Source organism: Lithobates pipiens, unplaced genomic scaffold (assembly GCF_037356315.1).
Source record: "Lithobates pipiens isolate NorthernLeopardFrog02 unplaced genomic scaffold, aLitPip1_a1.2 Scaffold_13, whole genome shotgun sequence".
NCBI classification, from domain to species: Eukaryota; Metazoa; Chordata; class Amphibia; order Anura; family Ranidae; genus Lithobates; species Lithobates pipiens.
Window position 1 is genome coordinate 446,811,032 of NW_027507718.1, and position 19,670 is coordinate 446,830,701.

The 19,670-nt window shown below is 42.3% G+C and overlaps 1 protein-coding gene across 1 annotated transcript in view; it reads left to right on the forward strand.

The window, feature by feature from the left end:
* The first annotated feature begins 1,909 nt into the window (after window positions 1–1,909).
* The window catches only part of FAM184B (family with sequence similarity 184 member B), a 152,721-nt gene continuing 134,960 nt past the window's right edge, over window positions 1,910–19,670 (forward strand). Inside the window, exon 1 of the mRNA XM_077477729.1 lies at window positions 1,910–2,423. Coding sequence (XP_077333855.1) covers window positions 2,298–2,423 — 126 coding nt within the window. The 5' untranslated portion in view covers window positions 1,910–2,297. The remainder of the gene's footprint in view (window positions 2,424–19,670) is intronic.

Consider the following 19,670-nt stretch of genomic DNA (forward strand, 5'->3'; position numbering starts at 1 on the left):
CCTGGCACGCACCTGGCACACCCCCTGCACACGTCTATGTTGCTGTACACCATTACAACTATGTGTGCCCACCCCTGAGTTTCATTCTACAACTTAAGTTGGCCATACAAATAAAAGTTTATTTTGTTCAGCCTATCAAGTTGAATGAGAAAAAAATCATAGATTTCTCCACCCACGCTAAACAATGTGGCTGGCTAAATTTCACACTGTCGACTATTGTATTATCCAAATTTAATTGGTTGTAGTCACTGTTTGGCTGACTTTTTACCACCTGGTTTCTTTGATTTCCAGTTGAAGTTTGCAGAGCTGGGTAGGGATGGCAGGGCCACCCATAGCTAGAATTTGAACCATAGAAAAATAGAAGAGTGACAGCAGATAAAAGAATATGTGGTCCATCGAGCTGTGTGTGACCAGCTTTAGATCAAGAGAAGGGCGGATTTACATGGACTACTCCATAAAAAATGCCATGTAACACCAGTAATGATTAGTGGACTATTTTGATACCCAGTGATTGGACACAAAGTGAAATGGATAAAATACAATATATTTATTAAAAAAGTATATAAAAACATTTTTTTTATAGCAAAACAACCAATGACTTGCTATGACACGGTTGCATACAATTAAAACATTACAGAAGACTGCACCCCATCTGATAAGGGGGAAAAAAAGAAAATTGATGCAGATGCGGACGATATCCTCAACTAGTTTCACGACTGAGTCGCTTCTTCAGGAGGTGTCAGAGCATCTAGAGGTAAGTAAATACAGTCTCATAGTTACACACATAGTATGCAATTAAATACAACAACATTGAAGCGAGGCTACCATACAGTTTCGTTAATGGAGTTTATTTACAAAAAAGACAATGCAACCCACCAATGCAAGCCCAAGGGGAAGTCAATAGAGTCACAGGAAACACCCAGTATGGGTGTCTCCCCCGAGGCGAACATGGGAGGCAATGAAAGTAGGACGGGCTAAAAAAGAACAAAAAGTTGTATTGGGAGGGTTATAAGTAAATAAACAGGTAGTATGGGGACATCACAAAAAATAATAATGCCTAATAATTAAGGAAAATACCCACCCTGTATTGTCTTAATGTGAAACACCCGGGAAAAAGAGCAAGCTGAATGCTGACACTAAACAAAACTGATTTAAGCCTGCAGCATGGAGAAGTCTGGTAATTACGGTGTGATGATCTTGCTAGGTGGCCCTAGGACGGTAAGTGATAAATAAATAAATAAAAAGCAGGGATTAATTGATATAAATAACCAATATTTTGCATCCTAAAGTCATAAGGGCCCAGCGATGCATGTCGCTCAGACGGGGTGCAGTCTTCTGTAATGTTTTAATTGTATGCAACCATGGCATAGCAGGTCCTGTTGTTTTACTATAAATGTATTTTTTTTTATATACTTTTCTAATAAATATATTTTATTTTAGCCATTTCACTGGGTATCGAGATAGTCCACTAAACACCACAGGTGTTACATGGCATTTTTTATGGAGTAGTCCATGTTAACCCACCCTTCTCTTTCCACTAATCCAATTAGGATGATGATACCCACCCCTACCTTTTTTCTAGAATATTTCTTGAGGCAATATATCTTCTATAAGCTTTAGATCAAGTTGCATTCCTGATAAACAGAGAAGCCAAACAATTCTGATTCTCATTCTTCATTATTAGAAAAATGGTAAATTGGTAAAATTAGGCCCAAACTGTACGGGAGATGAGCAGCTCCCAAATCACATCACGAATATTGCTAGCAGTTTCCAAAAACTGCACCTATTCACATCTTTGCTCATCCCTAGACAATTGTGATTGGCTACAGTCATCCTCAACTGATCACGACTCTTGCTCAGAAATTGTACCAGAGCCTGTGGCTTGCAGCTACGCCTCTGCCTATGTCTCCCCATCCATCACTTTGTTACTGCATTATTTTTATGCCAGGAAAGGAGAATCTGAACCTCATCCTTAATATTACATGTTGCCAGGCTGGAAATATTCCTGCGTCTGGCTCAGGACTGGCTCTGTCTGCGAGGAGAAATGCATACTGAAAAGAATTCCCGGCATCTCCCTGTCAGCTTTTAGTCCAATAAGAAAGACAGTCACTCAGCAGCACATGCTGCAGCCTCCCTAGTCTGGCTCCTTTCTGAAGGATCAGGACATCTGCAGTTACAAGAAAGGCGTGCAGGGGCCTGGACTGCCTCTCCTGTGCAGCCACTGCCTTACCCTACACAAAAACTGCACAGGGTGGACAACACTGCACCCACTTGCTGAATCTCCTTCACCCAGCAGCATGGCCACAGGGAAAAATCATCAGCATGGCAAGTATAATGGATCAAAAGCAAGCCCTTTATTAACTCAAGAATACACAGAGGAACTGCATGTTAAGATGTGCAAGAAGATTGCTCAGCTAACTAAGGTAGGAAATAGCCTGACTTAGTGCAGTGTGATTGATGTCAAATATAAGATGCTGGCTTTGTAATATATCATTACAGGGACATCTATAGAAAGCAGGTTAGATTGCATTTACAGCACTGGGGGTTAGCTTATCCGTTAGAAATACACCATCACTGTGAATATCACAGGTAGGGCTTTTAAGAATAGTGTGCTGTTACCGCTCATCATTTGTCACCATAAGAACTTACAATCTGACGTCTCTACCACAATCATAAACAAACACTCAAATTAGCCAATAAGCAACTGAGCTGTTTGGCTTTTGACTACTCTGCATCTAGTGATCTCTCAAAAGGGATTGCACTTAACAAAATGACAAGATGTCATAAGATTTTATTTTGTTTAAATATTTTATGTATTTCTTTTATTTATATGAAGGATACCTCACTTGTTTATAAGTCTTAAGATTTTATCTTATTTATTTTAGGTTTTTATTTTTAGAAGATTTTGTTATATTTAGTTATTTATATTCTATTTCTGTATGTATGTATATATGTATGTATTTATTTATTTATTTTACACATAAGTTACTTATTTAAGTCGCTGATTTAGTCACTTACATAGGGCAAAGTTATTTTGTACAGACTGAACAAAACAGGTTTTTTTTTTTTGCTTATGCTTTGTTTAAATAATTATGGTTAATATGAATTCTGAATTAATATTAAAGAAAACATGAATGTTAAATATTATTGTGTGTAAAACTTGTAGCTACCAATTCTTGATTTAAAATTTTTTCATTTTTATTATCCTAAAATATTACGTATGAACAATAAATTTTGATTGGTTACTACATATTACTGTACTTTGAATTGTGCTCTTCCCAAAAAGCCAGTGTGTGTTGGTTATATGTTGTCCCATACTGTGATATGTTATCTGGCTTCTAGCTGTAGCAGGTCATTCACATGTTAGTGTTTATTATCAGAGGTCCCGTGTAAATAATTAATACTTGGAAGAATTTTTTTTTTCTATAAAATACATTGTGATATATGTGTAACACAAAAATAACAATATCACCGGTGGATATTAAATAATTTAGAATGGTGCAGAGGCATTGCAGTAGAATTATCAGGTAAAATAAAAGATGTATAAAATAGGATATTTTCTTCTACAAAATAAAATTGAATAGATTCAAAATAGAGAAAAATATTACGCAAGCTTTTCCCAGAAAACGACATGGGAAGTAGTGAATACTGCATGTGTGGTAGTAAATGTTAGACCGCCTTGCGCATTGGTGTGATAAATATTTACATCAGACACGAACAACCTGTCAGCTAGCAGCTAGGGGTGCTTGCTGGGACTTGTAGTTCCTCAACTGTTCTGCTGCAGTATGTGTAGCTTTGATTTACAAAAGCTAGTTCCTTATGTATGAGGATCATTTACATTTTTCAGTCTTATGGTAGTAGTAACATGTTTTACTGAGTAGTGGACTCAAGCAACAATGGCAAAAATGTGAAAGAATATAACATAGGGAAACATAAAGCTGTTACCACAAATCTTTCTTTCTGCATTGCTCTTCATCTGTGCCTCCAAATATGCAGGTTTAAGTGTTCCCAGATCCTGAACACTGACCAGCACTTCTCGGAGAAGAGGGTGCCACAGAACAGAATCATGTGACAAGAAGCTGCAGTCCTAGGGTTGCCACTTTTAATTCAAGTCAAACCCAAACACTTTAGCGGCGCACAGCAAATGTTTTTTGTGGCATACACTATAGGATTGTAACAGACCTGGGATACCTTTGGGCATTCCAAAGAGAATAGTAATGTGGCGTGCATAGTGCCCCCTCACCCTCCTGTCAGGCCCTGTTTGAGCCACATTCGGACATGATTCAAAACCCAGACTGTCTGGGTGGATCCCAGACAGGTGCCAACTCTATGCAGTCCCAACCTGCAATGTACAAAGCTTTGGATTGCAAGGTATATAAATACTGAGCAGATTGTCTGGCTTTTAACAGAACTGATATATTGTCTGAATAACCTTAGAAGATCATAAATGGCTTGTTTAACCTTGCAGTTTGGAGTGTTGAAACTCGCAGTTGAGGAGCATTTTTAGCGCCCATAAGCACCCTCCCTTAAGCTGCAAAGGACCACGGGGTGTTTACACTCTGTGGTCACGGTGCTTTGTTTCATCTGCCAGCTGTGTAATCCAAGCATCCCTGCCAGAGAGCATAATCAGATCCCTGACTGCAGCATAACAGAATGTTCAATAGTATCCTCCTACATTGTAGAATGGACAATAAGACCCCTTTCACACTGAGGCGCTTTTCAGGTGCTTTTTCAAGCTAAAAGAAGCTCCTAAAAAGCTCACGAAAACCTATTTCCATTAAAATCAATGAATGCTTTCACACTGGGAGAGTGCACTGGCAGGGTAGTGAAAAAACGCCCATCTCCATTGAAATGAATGGAATGCTCTTCAAAAGCGCTTGAAAAAGTCTTCAAAGCGACTGAAAAGCTCTTCAAAAGCGCTTAGTGTTTTACTGGCAGTTTAGAAGCGCCTCAGTGTGAAAGGGGCCTTAGGGTACTCACTCCATCTTTATTTTGCTTTTTATCCTGGTAGCATGTTCCCTGTGAGCATATGAACACTGCAGGGCAGCCTGTTTGGTACTCCCTTTCTTAATCTAAGGCTACTTTCAGATTGGGAAGTTGTGGGCGTCGGCGGTAAAGCGACGCTATATTTGGCGCTGATTTACCGTCGTTTTAGTGACTCTATTTGGCCACTAGGGTTATAAAAGGGTTATAACAGCCCACATAGCGCCACTGCAGCAGCGCAATGCCGGCAGTTTAGTTTCAGTGTGAAAGCCCTTCACATATTGTCTCCATTCAAATCTAAGAATTCTGCACGAGATCAAGCAAATCCATCATCTCCTTCCTTCACTTCTGTTTTTTGTGGGCATCCATAATGCTGATGCTTACTTATGTGTCTCCATCATCTTACCAGTGCATCTGAAGTTCCCTTGCACTATCAGTTCATGACACTGCCTTTCATCTGCACTTTTTGTAATCAAAAAAGGGGGTTGGCCCCAGTACTAGACCTACTGTGTTCTCTTGGTGTCCTGATGTGAAAAACTCACTCATAAAACATTCTGTTGCCATGGAACAGGTTGATTTGGTCTCTGGCTAGACTGATTTGTCTATGTCTGGGGACCAGGTTGTCCTTGGTCTTTGGCACATACATTTGGCTTGGAAGTCCTTCTATCCCATCCTTTGGAGGATACTCATGATGGATGCCAGCCTGTCAGGCTGGGCAGGAGTCCTGGTTATCTGTCGGTGCAGGGGAATTCATTGTTGAAGGAGTCTCATCACCCAATCAACATCCTAGAACTTCAAGCAGATTGTCTTTCTCTATAGCTTTTAACCATCCTGCTGGAGAGTCACACCATCTAAATTAAATCAAACAACATCCAGGTAGTGGCATACACCAGTTATCAGGGAGGAACTGGGAATTTTTTTTAGATCAGACCCTGTTCTAGGCAGAACTTCATGTTTTAGTTTTGGTAGCAATGTCCAGACATGGGCAGACTTCCTTAGCCAGAAGGATCTGGACCCAGGGGTATGGTCACTACACTCAGAGGTGTTCCATGACCTGTGTTAGATTAGGGGATGCCAGATGTGGACCTCCTGGTGTCCAGGTTTTACAACTTTTTTAACTTGACAGATTTGTCTCCAGGTACAGGGATCCTCAAGAAGAAGAATTGGCTGAGAGGGATTACTACACCCTGATCTATGCCTTTGCTCCCCAGAACCTTCTCAGGATTGAGATGTAGGACATTGTAGTGGTCCTCATTGCTCTGAACGGACACAGGCAGAGGTGGTACACTAACCTGGAAAGACTCCCTTAGATGCTCTGTGGGCTTTACCAAATCATTAGGATCTTCTGTTCTAAGGTCCCACTTATCATGCTGCTTTATGGTCATGGCTGTTGAATCCCTGACTCTGATGAACAAATGTATTCCCTTCTCTGTAATTCCTATGACACTGAAAGCTAAGAAGTCTATGATTCGCAGGGTCTATCATTGGAATTTAGAAGGCATCTTTTACTTAGTGTGAGTCTTGGGGCTTCCACCCCTGGAATTTCTCTGTGGGATGAGTTTTTCTTCTAACTACTCTTGTCTTCAATCTGCACCAGTTTCAAGGTACACTCTAGTAGATTTGTGAGTACTTTGTGAGTACTTTTATGTGTACTTTTTTTAGCATCAAACAACTCTTTACCATATTTGCAAGGCCACCACTTGGTCTTCCGTTTACACATTTTCCGGGGGAAGGTGAACATTGCAGCCTCATCTGTTGGCTGCTTTGGGCATAAGATTCTTCACATGGCTGTGAGATGTAAGCAGTCCCCAATTCTCTATTGTTTTCTTGAGCCTGTTAACATTTGTTTGCTATGCTGTCTGCTTTTGACACCTTGAAGATAAAATACTTCCTGTGTCCTTCACTGGACAAGAATGAAAACAATTCTCTCACTTGCTATCTCATAGGAACAATAGCAGGTAGGAGGAAATACTTCCGAAATGAGGGAAATCCATGGCCGTGACTAGAACTAGTGTACCTATTATAAAGCCCCGTACACACGAGAGGACTTATGTCCGACAGACTTCCGAAGGAGTTCTGCCGGAGTTCTGCCGGAGTTCCGACAGAGTTCCGACAGAGTTCTGACGGACTTTTCGACTGAGCGGACTTGGCCACACACAATCACACCAAACTCCGACGGATTCGAACGTGATGACGTACGACTGGACTCGAATAAGGAAGTTCATAGCCAGTAGCCAATAGCTGCCCTAGCGTCGGTTTTAGTCCGTCGGAATAGCATACACACGAGCGAATTTTTCGGTAGGAACTGGGTCCGGCGGAGTTCCGTCGGAAAAATTTGAAGCATGTTCCATTTTCTAAAGTCTGTCAGTTTTTTGCGAATCAAAAGTCCGTTGCAGCCCACACACGATCGAATAGTCTGACGGAATCATTCCGTCGGACTTTGGATGTTGAAAAGTCCGCTCGTGTGTACGGGGCTTAAGATTTCCCTTCTTTTCCTGTTTTGGTGACAACCCACCATTTGGGATTTTCTTTCACTTTTAGTGATAACAATACACAGGACAAATAGAGAGGGTGGATCTTCCTATCAAGGGCATACACAGCAATAAATCTTGACAGATCTCTGTCTCCCACTCAATTAAATGAAAGCTTTTGCCTTCAGTTATGCCTTGAAGGAGTTGTAAAGGCAGAAGGTTTTTTTTTTTTAATGCATTCAATGCATTAAGATAAAAGCCTTCTGTGTGTAGCAGCCTTCCCAGAACCCCCTAAAAACTTGCCTGAGCCCCATCTCTCTCCAGCGATGTCCACAAGTCCCTTGACTCCTCCTGATTGGCTGTGATGCAGCAGCGGCACCACTGGCTCCCGCGGCTATCAAGTCAGTTAGCCAATCAGGAGAGAGAGGGGGTAAATGGCAGCTCCGTGTCTGAAAAAACACTGAGCTACAGCTTGGCTTGGGTGCCCCCATAGCGAGTCGCTTTCTGTGGGGACACTCGATAGCAGGGAGGGGCCAGGAGCAGCGAAGAGGGACACGAGAAGAGGAAACTCGGGGCTGCCCTGTGCAAAACCACTGCACAGAGCAGGTAAGTATAACATGTTTTTTTATAAAAAAACAAAAAAAACAAAAACAAAAAAAAGACTTCAGAATCATTTTAATGTCCTCCAGTATATTTTGAAGGTAATTACTTGACTACACACTAATGCTGGCCATGTAGTAGTAGATTTTTGAACAAACATTCGTACAACATTTATAGAAACATTAATTTGAGAAATTCTCATAACATTCATTGACTTGACAAATATTGTTCGAAAAAACTGCGCCATCCTACTTTTTAAAATTTTCTAATCACTGCGGCTGGAAACGAACATCAATTCGTCCCCACTAATGATTTCAAAATTAAATGAATGTTCTTAAAATGTTCTTCCAGTGTATGTCCAACCTTAATCTGCACCCAGGTACAGTTTGTTTAGTGTACATACTGTATGTGCCTGTAAGGCAAGAATGTCAACCTGGTGTCTTGTGCTGCATTCAGCCCTGTGACTTTTTTTTGCATTCTCAGCCGCTTTTAGGATTTTAATTTAATGAGTCCTTAGCTGTCCTCCAGCTGATAAGGGATACACTTCAGAAAATACTTTTTGCAGCTAAATACTTCAGAAAATGCCCCTGTCTGTGATAAAATGTAAATTGTAGTTGTAACTATGAAGTTAATTACCAAAGTGTTATAATTTTTCTGGGATTAATTAGGTATGACCCTCAGTGAACATAATCCTTTCCTTTGAGGATATATTCCACTCAGTTCTGCCCTCTGTTTCATTTGAGGTTGACTTTCCTGCTGTAAAGTCACAACATTGTGGTGGTGTCCCTTAGTACAGTGGTCCCCAACATTTTTGGCACCGGGGACCGGCGTCGTTGAAGGAAATTGTGCCAAGGTCGGAGGGGGGGGGGGGGTATGCGTCTTTTCGCAGGCAATTTATCAGGGCAATGGCTGGCATTGGCGCTTCAATCATCCCGGCACCATCATTGATATGATGTCAGGATGATTGAAGCCCATTATTTCTATTATTACATTGTAATATATAATGAAATAGTTCAACTCACCATAATGTAGAATGTGCCAGAATGTCACTTGCCACATTGCCTGTCACCAGATGCAGATTAACACTTTCTACATCACGTGCCTTCAGATGCAGCTTGTCACGTCGCATGTCACCAAATGCATTTTGTCCCTTGCCATGTCACCTGCCACCAGATGTTTTTTTGTCCCTTGCCACGTCACCTGCCACAAGATGCAGATTGTCACTTGCCACGTCACCTGCCTTCAGATGCAGCTTGTCACTTGCCATGTCGCTTGTCACCAAATGCAATTTGTCCCTTGCCATGTCACCTAACACCAGATGTGGATTGTCACTTGCCATGTCGCCTGCCTTCATATGCAGCTTGTCACTTGCCACATTGCCTGCCACCAGATGCATTTTGTCCCTTGCCACGTCACCTGCGACCAGATTTGGATTGTCACTTGCCACGTCACCTGCCATCAGATGCAGCTTGTCATTTGCCACGTCACCTGCCACCAGATGTGGATTGTCACCTGGCACCACATGAAGGTTGTCACTGCAGTGGTGGCAGCACAGGTGTGCACATTAGTTCAGAGGCAAGCCTGGATTAGTGGGTAGTAAGGGATAAAGGCAGTAATGGGGAGAGGGGCGTCTCTTATTCTTTCTGCTACCCTGCCTCACCTCCAGCAGTGTATCAGTGTTCTGCTACGCTGCGTCGACAGAGGAGCAGTGATGTGGGTGGGCAGTGAAAGATGATCTCATCTCTCTGCTCCCACGCCTCACCTCCAGCATTATAGCAGCCCTGCTGTGAGCGTGGAAGAGCGGCAATGCAGGCTTGTGATGAGAGATGATCTCATCTCTCTGCTCGCTCGCCTCAGTATAGCGCCCCCCCCCCACCCCCCATGAGCATGGAACATCGGGGATGCGGGCGGGCGGTGAGAGATGATGTCTTCTCTCTGCTCGCTCCGCTGCCACTCGTCAGACAGCGCAGCCTTCGCAGCCCGGCTGCAAAGAGGCCACAGCCCGGCAGTGGGCCGCAGCCCGAGGGTTGATGACCCCTGCCTTAGTACAAGGTAGCTCCAAATTTAAAGTGTTACTAAACCCAGGACCCTGCATTCACTATATCTGTTCTCCCACAGTACACAGAACATGGAAATATAAACTGCTAAATAAATTTTCTCAGCAGCAGTACATAGCAGTGTTGTAACTTCTATCAGTGTCTCGTTAAAGCTTGTAGGAGGAGTTCTCATTCTACTCTTATTGTTTTATGAAGCTGCAGAACCCCTGACCCTCTGTCTGGCCCTGTGCTGATCACATGCACTCTTTCAAGAAAAATTCTCTAGCAATACACACCAAACTGAGCATGTGCAGCTTGCCCCCAAGGTTCTGTTCTAACAGGAGATGGGTTGGAAACAGTGGAAGAAGGAGAGGATCAGAGAAGACAGGATCAAACAGCCTGTTTACATAATGGAGAGGATTAACCCCTTAGGTTCAGAATTGAGTATAACAAGCATGCTTTACTGCATATACAGACTGATTTTACTGTTGTGGGTTTAGTAACACTTTAACTGCAGAACAAAGCAACAGGTACATTTTAAAGTGGATGTAAACTCTCTTTTTCATCATTAACTATTTTAAATCCTTACGCTGCTAGCATTAGTAAATATATAGGAAGGCATATTATAATTACTTGTTTAAACATTTTTTGGACATTTCTTCAGTTGGTTTCTGGCTTAAGGCAAAAATTATGTCATATATCCCAGGAGTCTTCATTGGCATTTTTGTTTATAATCTAGAGAAGGGGAGGAGGTGCTTTCTCAGCTAACCACACTATCCTGTCTACATACCTGAGCTATGGACAGATGGATTCCAGGAAGTAAAGACTACATGAATCATCTGCCTTTATTCAGGATGGCCGCAGTTAGAAATTCTAGGGGGATGTTTTTCAGGGTGTTTTCTCAACAAAATAAAGCATAGAGACATGGATGGATGAGTGAGTTTGCTTTGAATATTACAAATAATGAATAAGGGTTTTCAGTTTGTGATGCTCTGATACAGCTGCTTTAATGCAGTCTTTGCCAACAGCATACTTGCCTTCCTTATGTTTCTACAGCAATCTGTTCAATCACAAATACCAAAGCAAAGTCCTGCATAAGCTTCAAATTGCTATAGTTGTAATTTATACAGAGCTCTCAACACCCATGTGACAACACTGATTGGCCCAACTGGTGCTTTTAAAGTGCATCTAAAATAAAATGTATTATTAGTTTTGGATAGAATGAAAAAGAGTTACCATCCTGTTTTTATTGTTAACTGTGTCCCTGTTGGGAAGATTCACAAATTTGTTACCATCTTTCAATTACAATTACATTTAACATTTTGAGTTGTTACCATCTCTCTTCCAACAGAGAGAGAGATTTCTTCTCAGTTCTTGGTATGACTATAGTGCAGAATGTGTAGAGAACTCTTCCGATTGGGACACAACTAAAAAAAGGTCTGACAGGAGTTTGGGGCTTCCCTTACTTTAGCCAAATGGAAAAAAAAAGTTTTGGCTTTAAATATACATTAAGTCACACTATTATATTATTATGGTATCATATGCCTCCTAAAGACTAGGGGTCTACCAAGATCCCCGTGTTTTTCCTGTTGAATCAAATTAGAAAAAATACAGTGCCTTGAAAAAGTATTCATACCAGTTGAAATGGTCCACATTTTGTCATGTTACAACCAAAACCATAAATGTATTTAATTGGCATTTTATGTAATAGACCAACACAAAGTGGCACATAATTGTGAAGTGAAAGGAAAATTATCATTTTTTTTCAAAACTTTTTACAAATAAATATTTGAAAAGTGTGGCATGCATTTGTATTTAGCTCCCTTTACTCTGATACCCCTAAATCAAATCTAGTGGAACCAATTGCCTTCAGAAGTCACCTAATTTGTAAATAGAGTGCACCTGTGTGTAATTTATAAATAGCTGTTCTGTGAAGCCCTCAGAGGTATGTTAGAGAACCTTAGTGAACAAACAACAGCATGAAGGCCAAGGAACACACCAGACAGGTCAGGGGTAAAGTTGTGGAAAAGTTTAAAGCAGGGTTAGGTTATAAAAAAATATCCCAAGCTTTGAACATCTCATAGAGCACTGTTCAATCCATCATCCGAAAATGGAAAGATTATGGCACAACTGCAAACCTACCAAGACATGGCCGTCCACCTAAACTGAGAGGTCAATCAAGGAGAGCATTACTCAGAGAAGCAGCCAAGAAGCCTATGGTAACTCTGAAGGAGCTGCAGAGATCCACAGCTCAGGTGGAAGAATCTGCCCACAGGACAACTATTAGTCATGCACTCCACAAATCTGGTCTTTATGGAAGAGTGTCAGGAAGAAAGCCATTAATGAAAGAAAGCCATAAGACGTTCTGTTTGCAGTTTGTGAGGAGCCATGTTGAGGACACAGCAAATATGTGGAAGAAGGTGCTCTGGTCAGATGAGACCAAAATTGAACTTTTTGGCCCAAAAGCAAAACGCTATGTGTGTCAAGAAAACTAATACTGCACATCACCCTAAAAACACCATCCCCACCGTGAAACATGGTGGTGGAAGCCTCATGTTGTAAGGGTGCTTTTCTTCAGCAGGGACAGGGAAGCTGGTTAGAGTTGATGGGAAGATGGATGGAGCCAAATACAGGGCAATCTTAGAGAAAAACCTGTTAGAGTCTGCAATAGTCTTGAGACTGGGGCAGAGGTTTAACTTCCAGCAGGACAACGACCCTAAACATATAACCAGAGCTAATATGGAATGGTTTAGATCAACGCATATTCATGTCTTAGAATTGCCCAGTCAAAGTCCAGACCTAAATCCAATTGAGAATCTGTGGCAAGACTTGCAAATTGCTGCTCGCAGATGCTCTCCATCCAATCTGACTGAGCTTGAGCTATTTTGCAAAGAAGAATGGGCAAAAATCTTACTCTGTATATGTGCAAAGCTGGTAGAGACACACCCAAAAAGACTTGTAATTGCAGCAGAAGGTGGTTCTACGAAGGGGGCTGAATACAAATACACACAACACTTTTCAGATATTTATTCGTACAAATTTTTGAAAAGCATTTATCATTTGCCTTCCACTATACAATTACAGTTGTGCTCCTAAGTTTGCACACCCTGGCAGAATTTATGATTTCTTGGCCATTTTTCAGAGAATATGAATTATAACACAAAAACATTTCTTTCACTCATGGTTATTGTTTCACCCTCCATCAGCCTCTGTGTTTCACAGTAGGAATGGTGTACCTTTCATCATAGGCCTTGTTGACTCCTCTCCAAATGTAGTGTTTATGGTTGTGGCGAAAAAGCTCAATTTTGGTCTCATCACTCCAAATGACTTTGTGCCAGAAGGTTTGAGGCTTGTCTCTGTGCTGTTTGGCGTATTGTAAGCGGGATACTTGGTGGCTTTTGCGTAGTAATGGCTTTCTTCTGGCAACTGGACCATGCAGCCCATCTTTCTTCAAGTGCCTCTGTATTGTGCATCTTGAAACAGCCACACCGCCTGTTTTCAGAGCGTCCTGTATTTCACTCGAAGTTATTTGTAGGCTTTTCTTTGCATCCCAAACAATTTTCCTGGCAGTGGTGGCTGAAATTTTAGTTGGTCTACCCGACCATGGTTTGGTTTCAACAGAACCCCTCATTTTCCACTTCTTAATTAGAGTTTGAAAACTGCTGATTGCCATTCTCAATTCTTTGGATACCCATCTCTCCTCCATGTTCTTTGTTCCTAAGATTTTATCTAAATTTATGCCTTCTAGCAAGGTTCGTAGTTTAGGGAAGTTGGCTCTTTTAAAATTCAGTGTCTTTGTATTCCCCTTTTGTTTCCTATTTGTGTGATTTATACTGAAGCTAATTGACCTGTGATCGCTGTCACCAGAGCCTCTCAATTGGTACTTGTGTTTCAGTGACAAGTGCAATCAAATATTTTAGGCCAGAGTTCTACTTTAAAATGTCTTTCTAAAAGATAATGATCCAGACATTTGGCTGACTAGAATGTTTTATTTGGATATTACTAAGTAGAGAAAGAATCTTATCACCGTAATTAGATTCTCTGCAGCAATCCAGGCTGGTTGTAATTCAGAGATAGTACATAGTCACCCCTCTGATCTTCACTTTCCAGCCAAGTTTATGATGTCTCTCTGTGTGATATTTCTAGAGCATTGTGATGGAAGAATAGTAACTGTCATTGTATTGAACTTGAGTGCATAAGTGTTGTTTTGACTGATCTATAAATGTATCGCTGAAGCATGAGTTGTACAGCATGACACACATGCTGAAAAATGAGTAATTACCCCATTAATTCGCCTTAGTGGACCCAGCTCCTTAAAGGGGTTTTCATCAGAAAATATAAATCCAAAGATACTTAAGATTTCTCAGGAGGGAGATAAAGGAGCCCTAACTTTGCATCTTAAACGTGAAAATTGAGCATTAACTGAAATTTGATTTTGACTTGTAAAAATAGAAAACCGATGTGTAATGTATAGCTCCCAACTCTCTCTGAATTTGAGGGACTGCCCCCCATTTTTTTTCTCCTCATTTGTCCCTCATGTTGGTCTGATCTATGTATATAAAATGCACTTTTCTTTCTTTCACAAAGTGTTTCCCAGTGCTAAACCTTTCATTCAATTTCCAAATTGCTGCATTTGTTAATTTCAAAAGACAGTATAAAGGAATAGTAGTGGTTAAAAAAAAACACTTATGGTTTAAACTAATCTTTTTTTGTATAATTCTCCTTTAAGAGACATGGCAGGGGATGTGTCCTAAGCCTACATATTTTTGCTAATAGGTGTTCCTCGTTCCCATCTCAAAAAGTTGGGAGGTATGGTAATGTACTATAGAGAACACAAAGTGGTTCTGCAAAAGGTCAAATTAGTGTGCCGTGTTATATTGACTGTTGGGTGGTGTCCCTGGCAATAGTTTAGGAAGATCCAATTGCCTGAGTTATGAATATTTAGATCTTTCTGGCCAACCACTAGGAGGATTTTTGCCAAGGGTGTTTGCTGGGGAAATTAATAAATATTTGGGGACAAATATATTATATATATATATATTATATCCCAGGCTTTGCCTGGGGAGGACATGTGTGTAACTGTTATCTGGCCTCCCAGGTCTACTGCCTGGGCAGGCCAAGTGCTTGAAGAAGGAAGACCTGAATTTGGAGCATAAAAGCTTGCACTGTCTGGTCTGAGGATTTTCCAGGGAGGAAAGAAGCTGGAACCTAGATAGTTGCATTGGGGAGCAATCTAGTCTACTGGAAGAGTGGCCAGAGAAGCTGTATACAAACTTGGAACTTGTAGTTAGTCTGGTGGCTCATTCGGGGAGATAATATGCTGCTACGACTTTACAGTCAGAAGAATACAGAGTACGAGTCTGGCTCAAGGGTTCTTCTTCTGTATTGACTGTAAGTTTTGGAGTGTGTACTGTCCTTTTGGGTTTCTTGTGCTCAATCCCTCTTTTCTTGGGTTTGTGATTTTCAACTCTCATTCCATCGAGGGGGTTCCTAATTGCCTCAAGGGGGTAAGGGGGAGCTACATATCGTAATTTTGCACAGGGTGTGGGTTAAAATGATCCTGTGAGGATTGAAATAAGGGAGCTGCCATTGCATTTTTTTCAACAGGCCCCAAGACTCTCCTGGTGCTGGTGAATGAATCACTGGCCTGGAACAAGAATGCAGACAGTTTAGTCTAAAAAATGATCACGCTCTCCTGTTAGATATTGAATACGCAGTAATGTTTCCTGTGTCCTGGCTGTCTCTAGATCTCAATAGATGGGGGAGTGGTTAGCGGTAAAAAAAAAAAAAAAGGGCTTAACATTTGACATTGAAGTGTTACTAAACTCAAAAGCCAATAAGTGCGAGTACCTGGAGAGTCAAAGTTCTCGTGCACATCGCTGGATTGAGAGGGGGCTCAGGTAAGTATTAAGGGGGGCTGGGGGTGCTGCTGCACACAGAAAGTTTTTTACCTTCATGCATAGAATGCATAAAGGTAAAAAACCTTGTGCATTTACAACCACTTTAAACAAAAAGTTGAAATCTGCACATTAGTATCTTTGCTATTTAGTTTACTTAGACTGCACAATATGGGAAAATAAAAAAGTGCAGACAATGGAATAGATTATAAAGGTACCACTATGTTTATATGCTTTGAGAATGGAAAGGTGCATTTCAAGGAGAGGAAAAATGGCTTTATAATTGCAGGCAACATTTGCAATCAGTAGCATTAATGTGTATCTGTAATCAAGCTGATGTTGGGTAGCCTATAGGCAGGGCAGGACTTACCATTGGGCTTGACTGGGCTCAAGCCCATGGGCCCCGCCGAGATACACAGCCGAGTGTACTCGGCTCCGCTCACAGTCCCACCCAGTCCCACCCTATGATGGACATAACAAAGGGAATGGGCGTGACTGTGACCCGAGCCGAGTACACTCGGCTACTCTCGGCTCCGCTCGGGACTGCGAGAGGACCCGAGAGCCGCCAAGAGGACCCAAGAGCCGCCAAGAGCTGCCAAGAGCCGCCAAGATACACAGGACTCTGTATCTTGGCGGCGCCATTTTTAAACTTCAAGACTGCAATGACAAGGCTGCAAATGACACTGGACAAGGCTGCATTGATGGGCGTTTAAATGTACGTTTTTTTCCTTAAACTTCCCTCCTAAACTTGGTGCGTGTTATACGCCCATAAATACGGTAATGTATAGAATGTAGGGCCCAAAAGTAACTCAAGCCCAGGGGCCCCCACTACCCTAAGTCCTGCCCTGCCTATAGGTCAGGTTTTACCATACTGTAAACAAAAGATTATATCCAAGACACGAAGGTAACCTTTCCTGAGTGAAATATGGATGCTGTGATTGCTTTCTTCTCATACTGCATGTTATCTGCCTGGCTGCCATGCTAGCCCTCCGCTTTGAGATACTAATCCAGAACAAATATGCAGATCAGGATTTTTATTTAAGTCTCTTGATGTCTATACTTGTTTCATGTCAGTGACTCAGTACTCCAAGTACTGAAGTCAGAGTGTCAATATTGCAGCCAGGCAACTAGCATTTTTTTTTTTTTTAGAAAGGCAGCGGTGACATATTTCTTATGAAAAAATTACTTTCAGTTGCATATCACCACAGTCATGAATGGATTTACCGTATATACTCGAGTATAGGCCGACCCGAATATAAGCCGAGGCCCCCAATTTACCCCCAAAAAAACTGGCAAACTTATTGACTCGTGTATAAGCCGAGGGTGAGACATGCCTGTCCATCCCTGTGTGTGTGTCCGTCCATCCCTGTGTGTCCGTCCATCCCTGTGTGTCCGTCCATCCCTGTGTGTCCGTCCATCCCTGTGTGTGTGTCCGTCCATCCCTGTGTGTCCGTCCATCCCTGTGTGTCCGTCCATCCATCCCTGTGTGTGTGTGTGTCCATCCATCCATCCATCCATCCCTGTGTGTGTGTGTGTCCATCCATCCATCCATCCCTGTGTGTGTGTGTCTCCATCCATCCATCCATCCCTGTGTGTGTGTGTCTCCATCCATCCATCCATCCCTGTGTGTGTGTGTCTCCATCCATCCATCCCTGTGTGTGTGTGTCTCCATCCATCCATCCATCCCTGTGTGTGTGTGTATCCATCCATCCCTGTGTGTGTGTGTCCGTGTGTGTGTGTGTGTGTGTGTGTGTGTGTGTGTGTCCAGCCTACCTGTGTCCCGAGCCTGTGTCCCGTGCCTTGCCTCCTTGCCTCCGTCCCGTGCCTTGCCTCCTTGCCTCTGTCCCGTGCCGTGCCTTGCCTCCGTCCCGTGTCGTGCCTTGCCTCCGTCCCGTCCCGTGCCGTGCCTTGCCTTGCCTCCGTCCCGTGCCTTGCCAGGATCGCCGCTCTTCGTCGGCGCCTCGGCGGACATTCTACCATTCAAACGCCGCGCCTCCGCCTCCGCCTTCGCCTGTGATAGGCGGAACACTGAATTTCCCAGCAGCCTGTGTTCCGCCTATCACGGACATCGTCTCATCCTCGTCTGTAGTACGAGGATGAGACGATGTCCATGATAGGCGGAACACAGGCTGCTGGGAAATTCAGTGTTCCGCCTATCACAGGCGAAGGCGGAGGCGGAGGCGCGGCGTTTGAATGGTAGAATGTCCGCTGTCTGTCTGCTCGACACGCTGATCGAGCAGGCAGACAGCGATGACTCGAGTATAAGCCGAGGGGGGCACTTTCAGCCTCAAAAAAGAGGCTGAAAATCTCGGCTTATACTCGAGTATATACGGTATATTGCATTTCCTAATATATAGAACACATGTGAGTATTTATGAACTTATGAAAGCAAATGACTATTTATAGAACAGCAAAATTGGAATAATATTCTGAAATAGCTTAACAAGAAAACTGTTTTTTCAAAATGGATGGCTCTATTTTGGTCACTAAATGGAGTTTATGATACATAAATGGAGGTGGGGACGGAGCATAAAATACCCCCCCCCCCCACACCGCATGTGGGACCGTGGCAGACAGATAAAAACTTAAATTTAAGTGTCAGTTATGTACTTATCTGTGATTGGTGTTTGACATGCAAAATGCTGTTTTCAATGGTTCTTGGCACGAGTTGACTCCATGGCCCCTTTCACATATGCTGTTCATTTGTCCATTTTTCATCCATCTGCTGATGGATGAAAAACAGACATCAATGCATCTCTATGGGAAAACAGATATAAATGGATGATCATCCATTTATATCGGCATACGTTATCATCCATTTTTTTAAACTGATCAAAGCTCTATTTTTCTCCTGATAAAAAAGATTGGACAAAAAACAGATGTAAACTTGACAAATGGTCAGTTTTTCATATGTTTTTGCATTGGTAGTGGATGTAAAAAAAGCTCAAGAAAAACTGATGAGCACAGATGAAAAACGGATGAAAAACTGATGAGCACTGATGTATCCTGATGAAAAACTGATGACCACTGATGCAACCTGATGAAAAACTGATGACTACTTCATCCATTTTGAAATGACAGAACTGAAGAAAAACGTGTCACTGAAGATGCAGTCAGCAGGGATCTGAATAAAAGGCACATTCCCCTCTGGGTGATCTATGTACATTGCAAGGATGTTAACAATCTATGTTGTAGATTCCTAGTTATTATATAGAAATCCCTGTGTGTTTCTCTGTGTACATGGCAGAGTGAGTCTAAGGCCCCTTTCACACGGGATGGATCCGTAATGATCCACCCCGTGATGATCTGCTTGCTCAGCGGGGATCCCTCTGTTTATCCCCGCTGAGCCGGCGGATAACAGGGCGGTCCCAGCACACTGTGTCGGGACCATCCTGTCAGCTCTCCGCTCTCCGATATGGGGGATCGGATGAACACGGACCGTCTGTCCGTGTTCCTCCGATCCACTCTGCAGACGGATAGAAAAACAGGATTTACCTCCGTGTGCAGAATCGGACAATAGCGGAGACGGACTATATCGGATATCTGCGGATGTTCATCGGTAGACACCCGCTATCCCATAGGAATGCATGTATGTTCGTATTTCAAACCGCAAATGGATGAAATACGGACATATGTTCCGCATGTGTGAAAGGGGCCTAATGGGAGTGCTTTCTTAATTATCA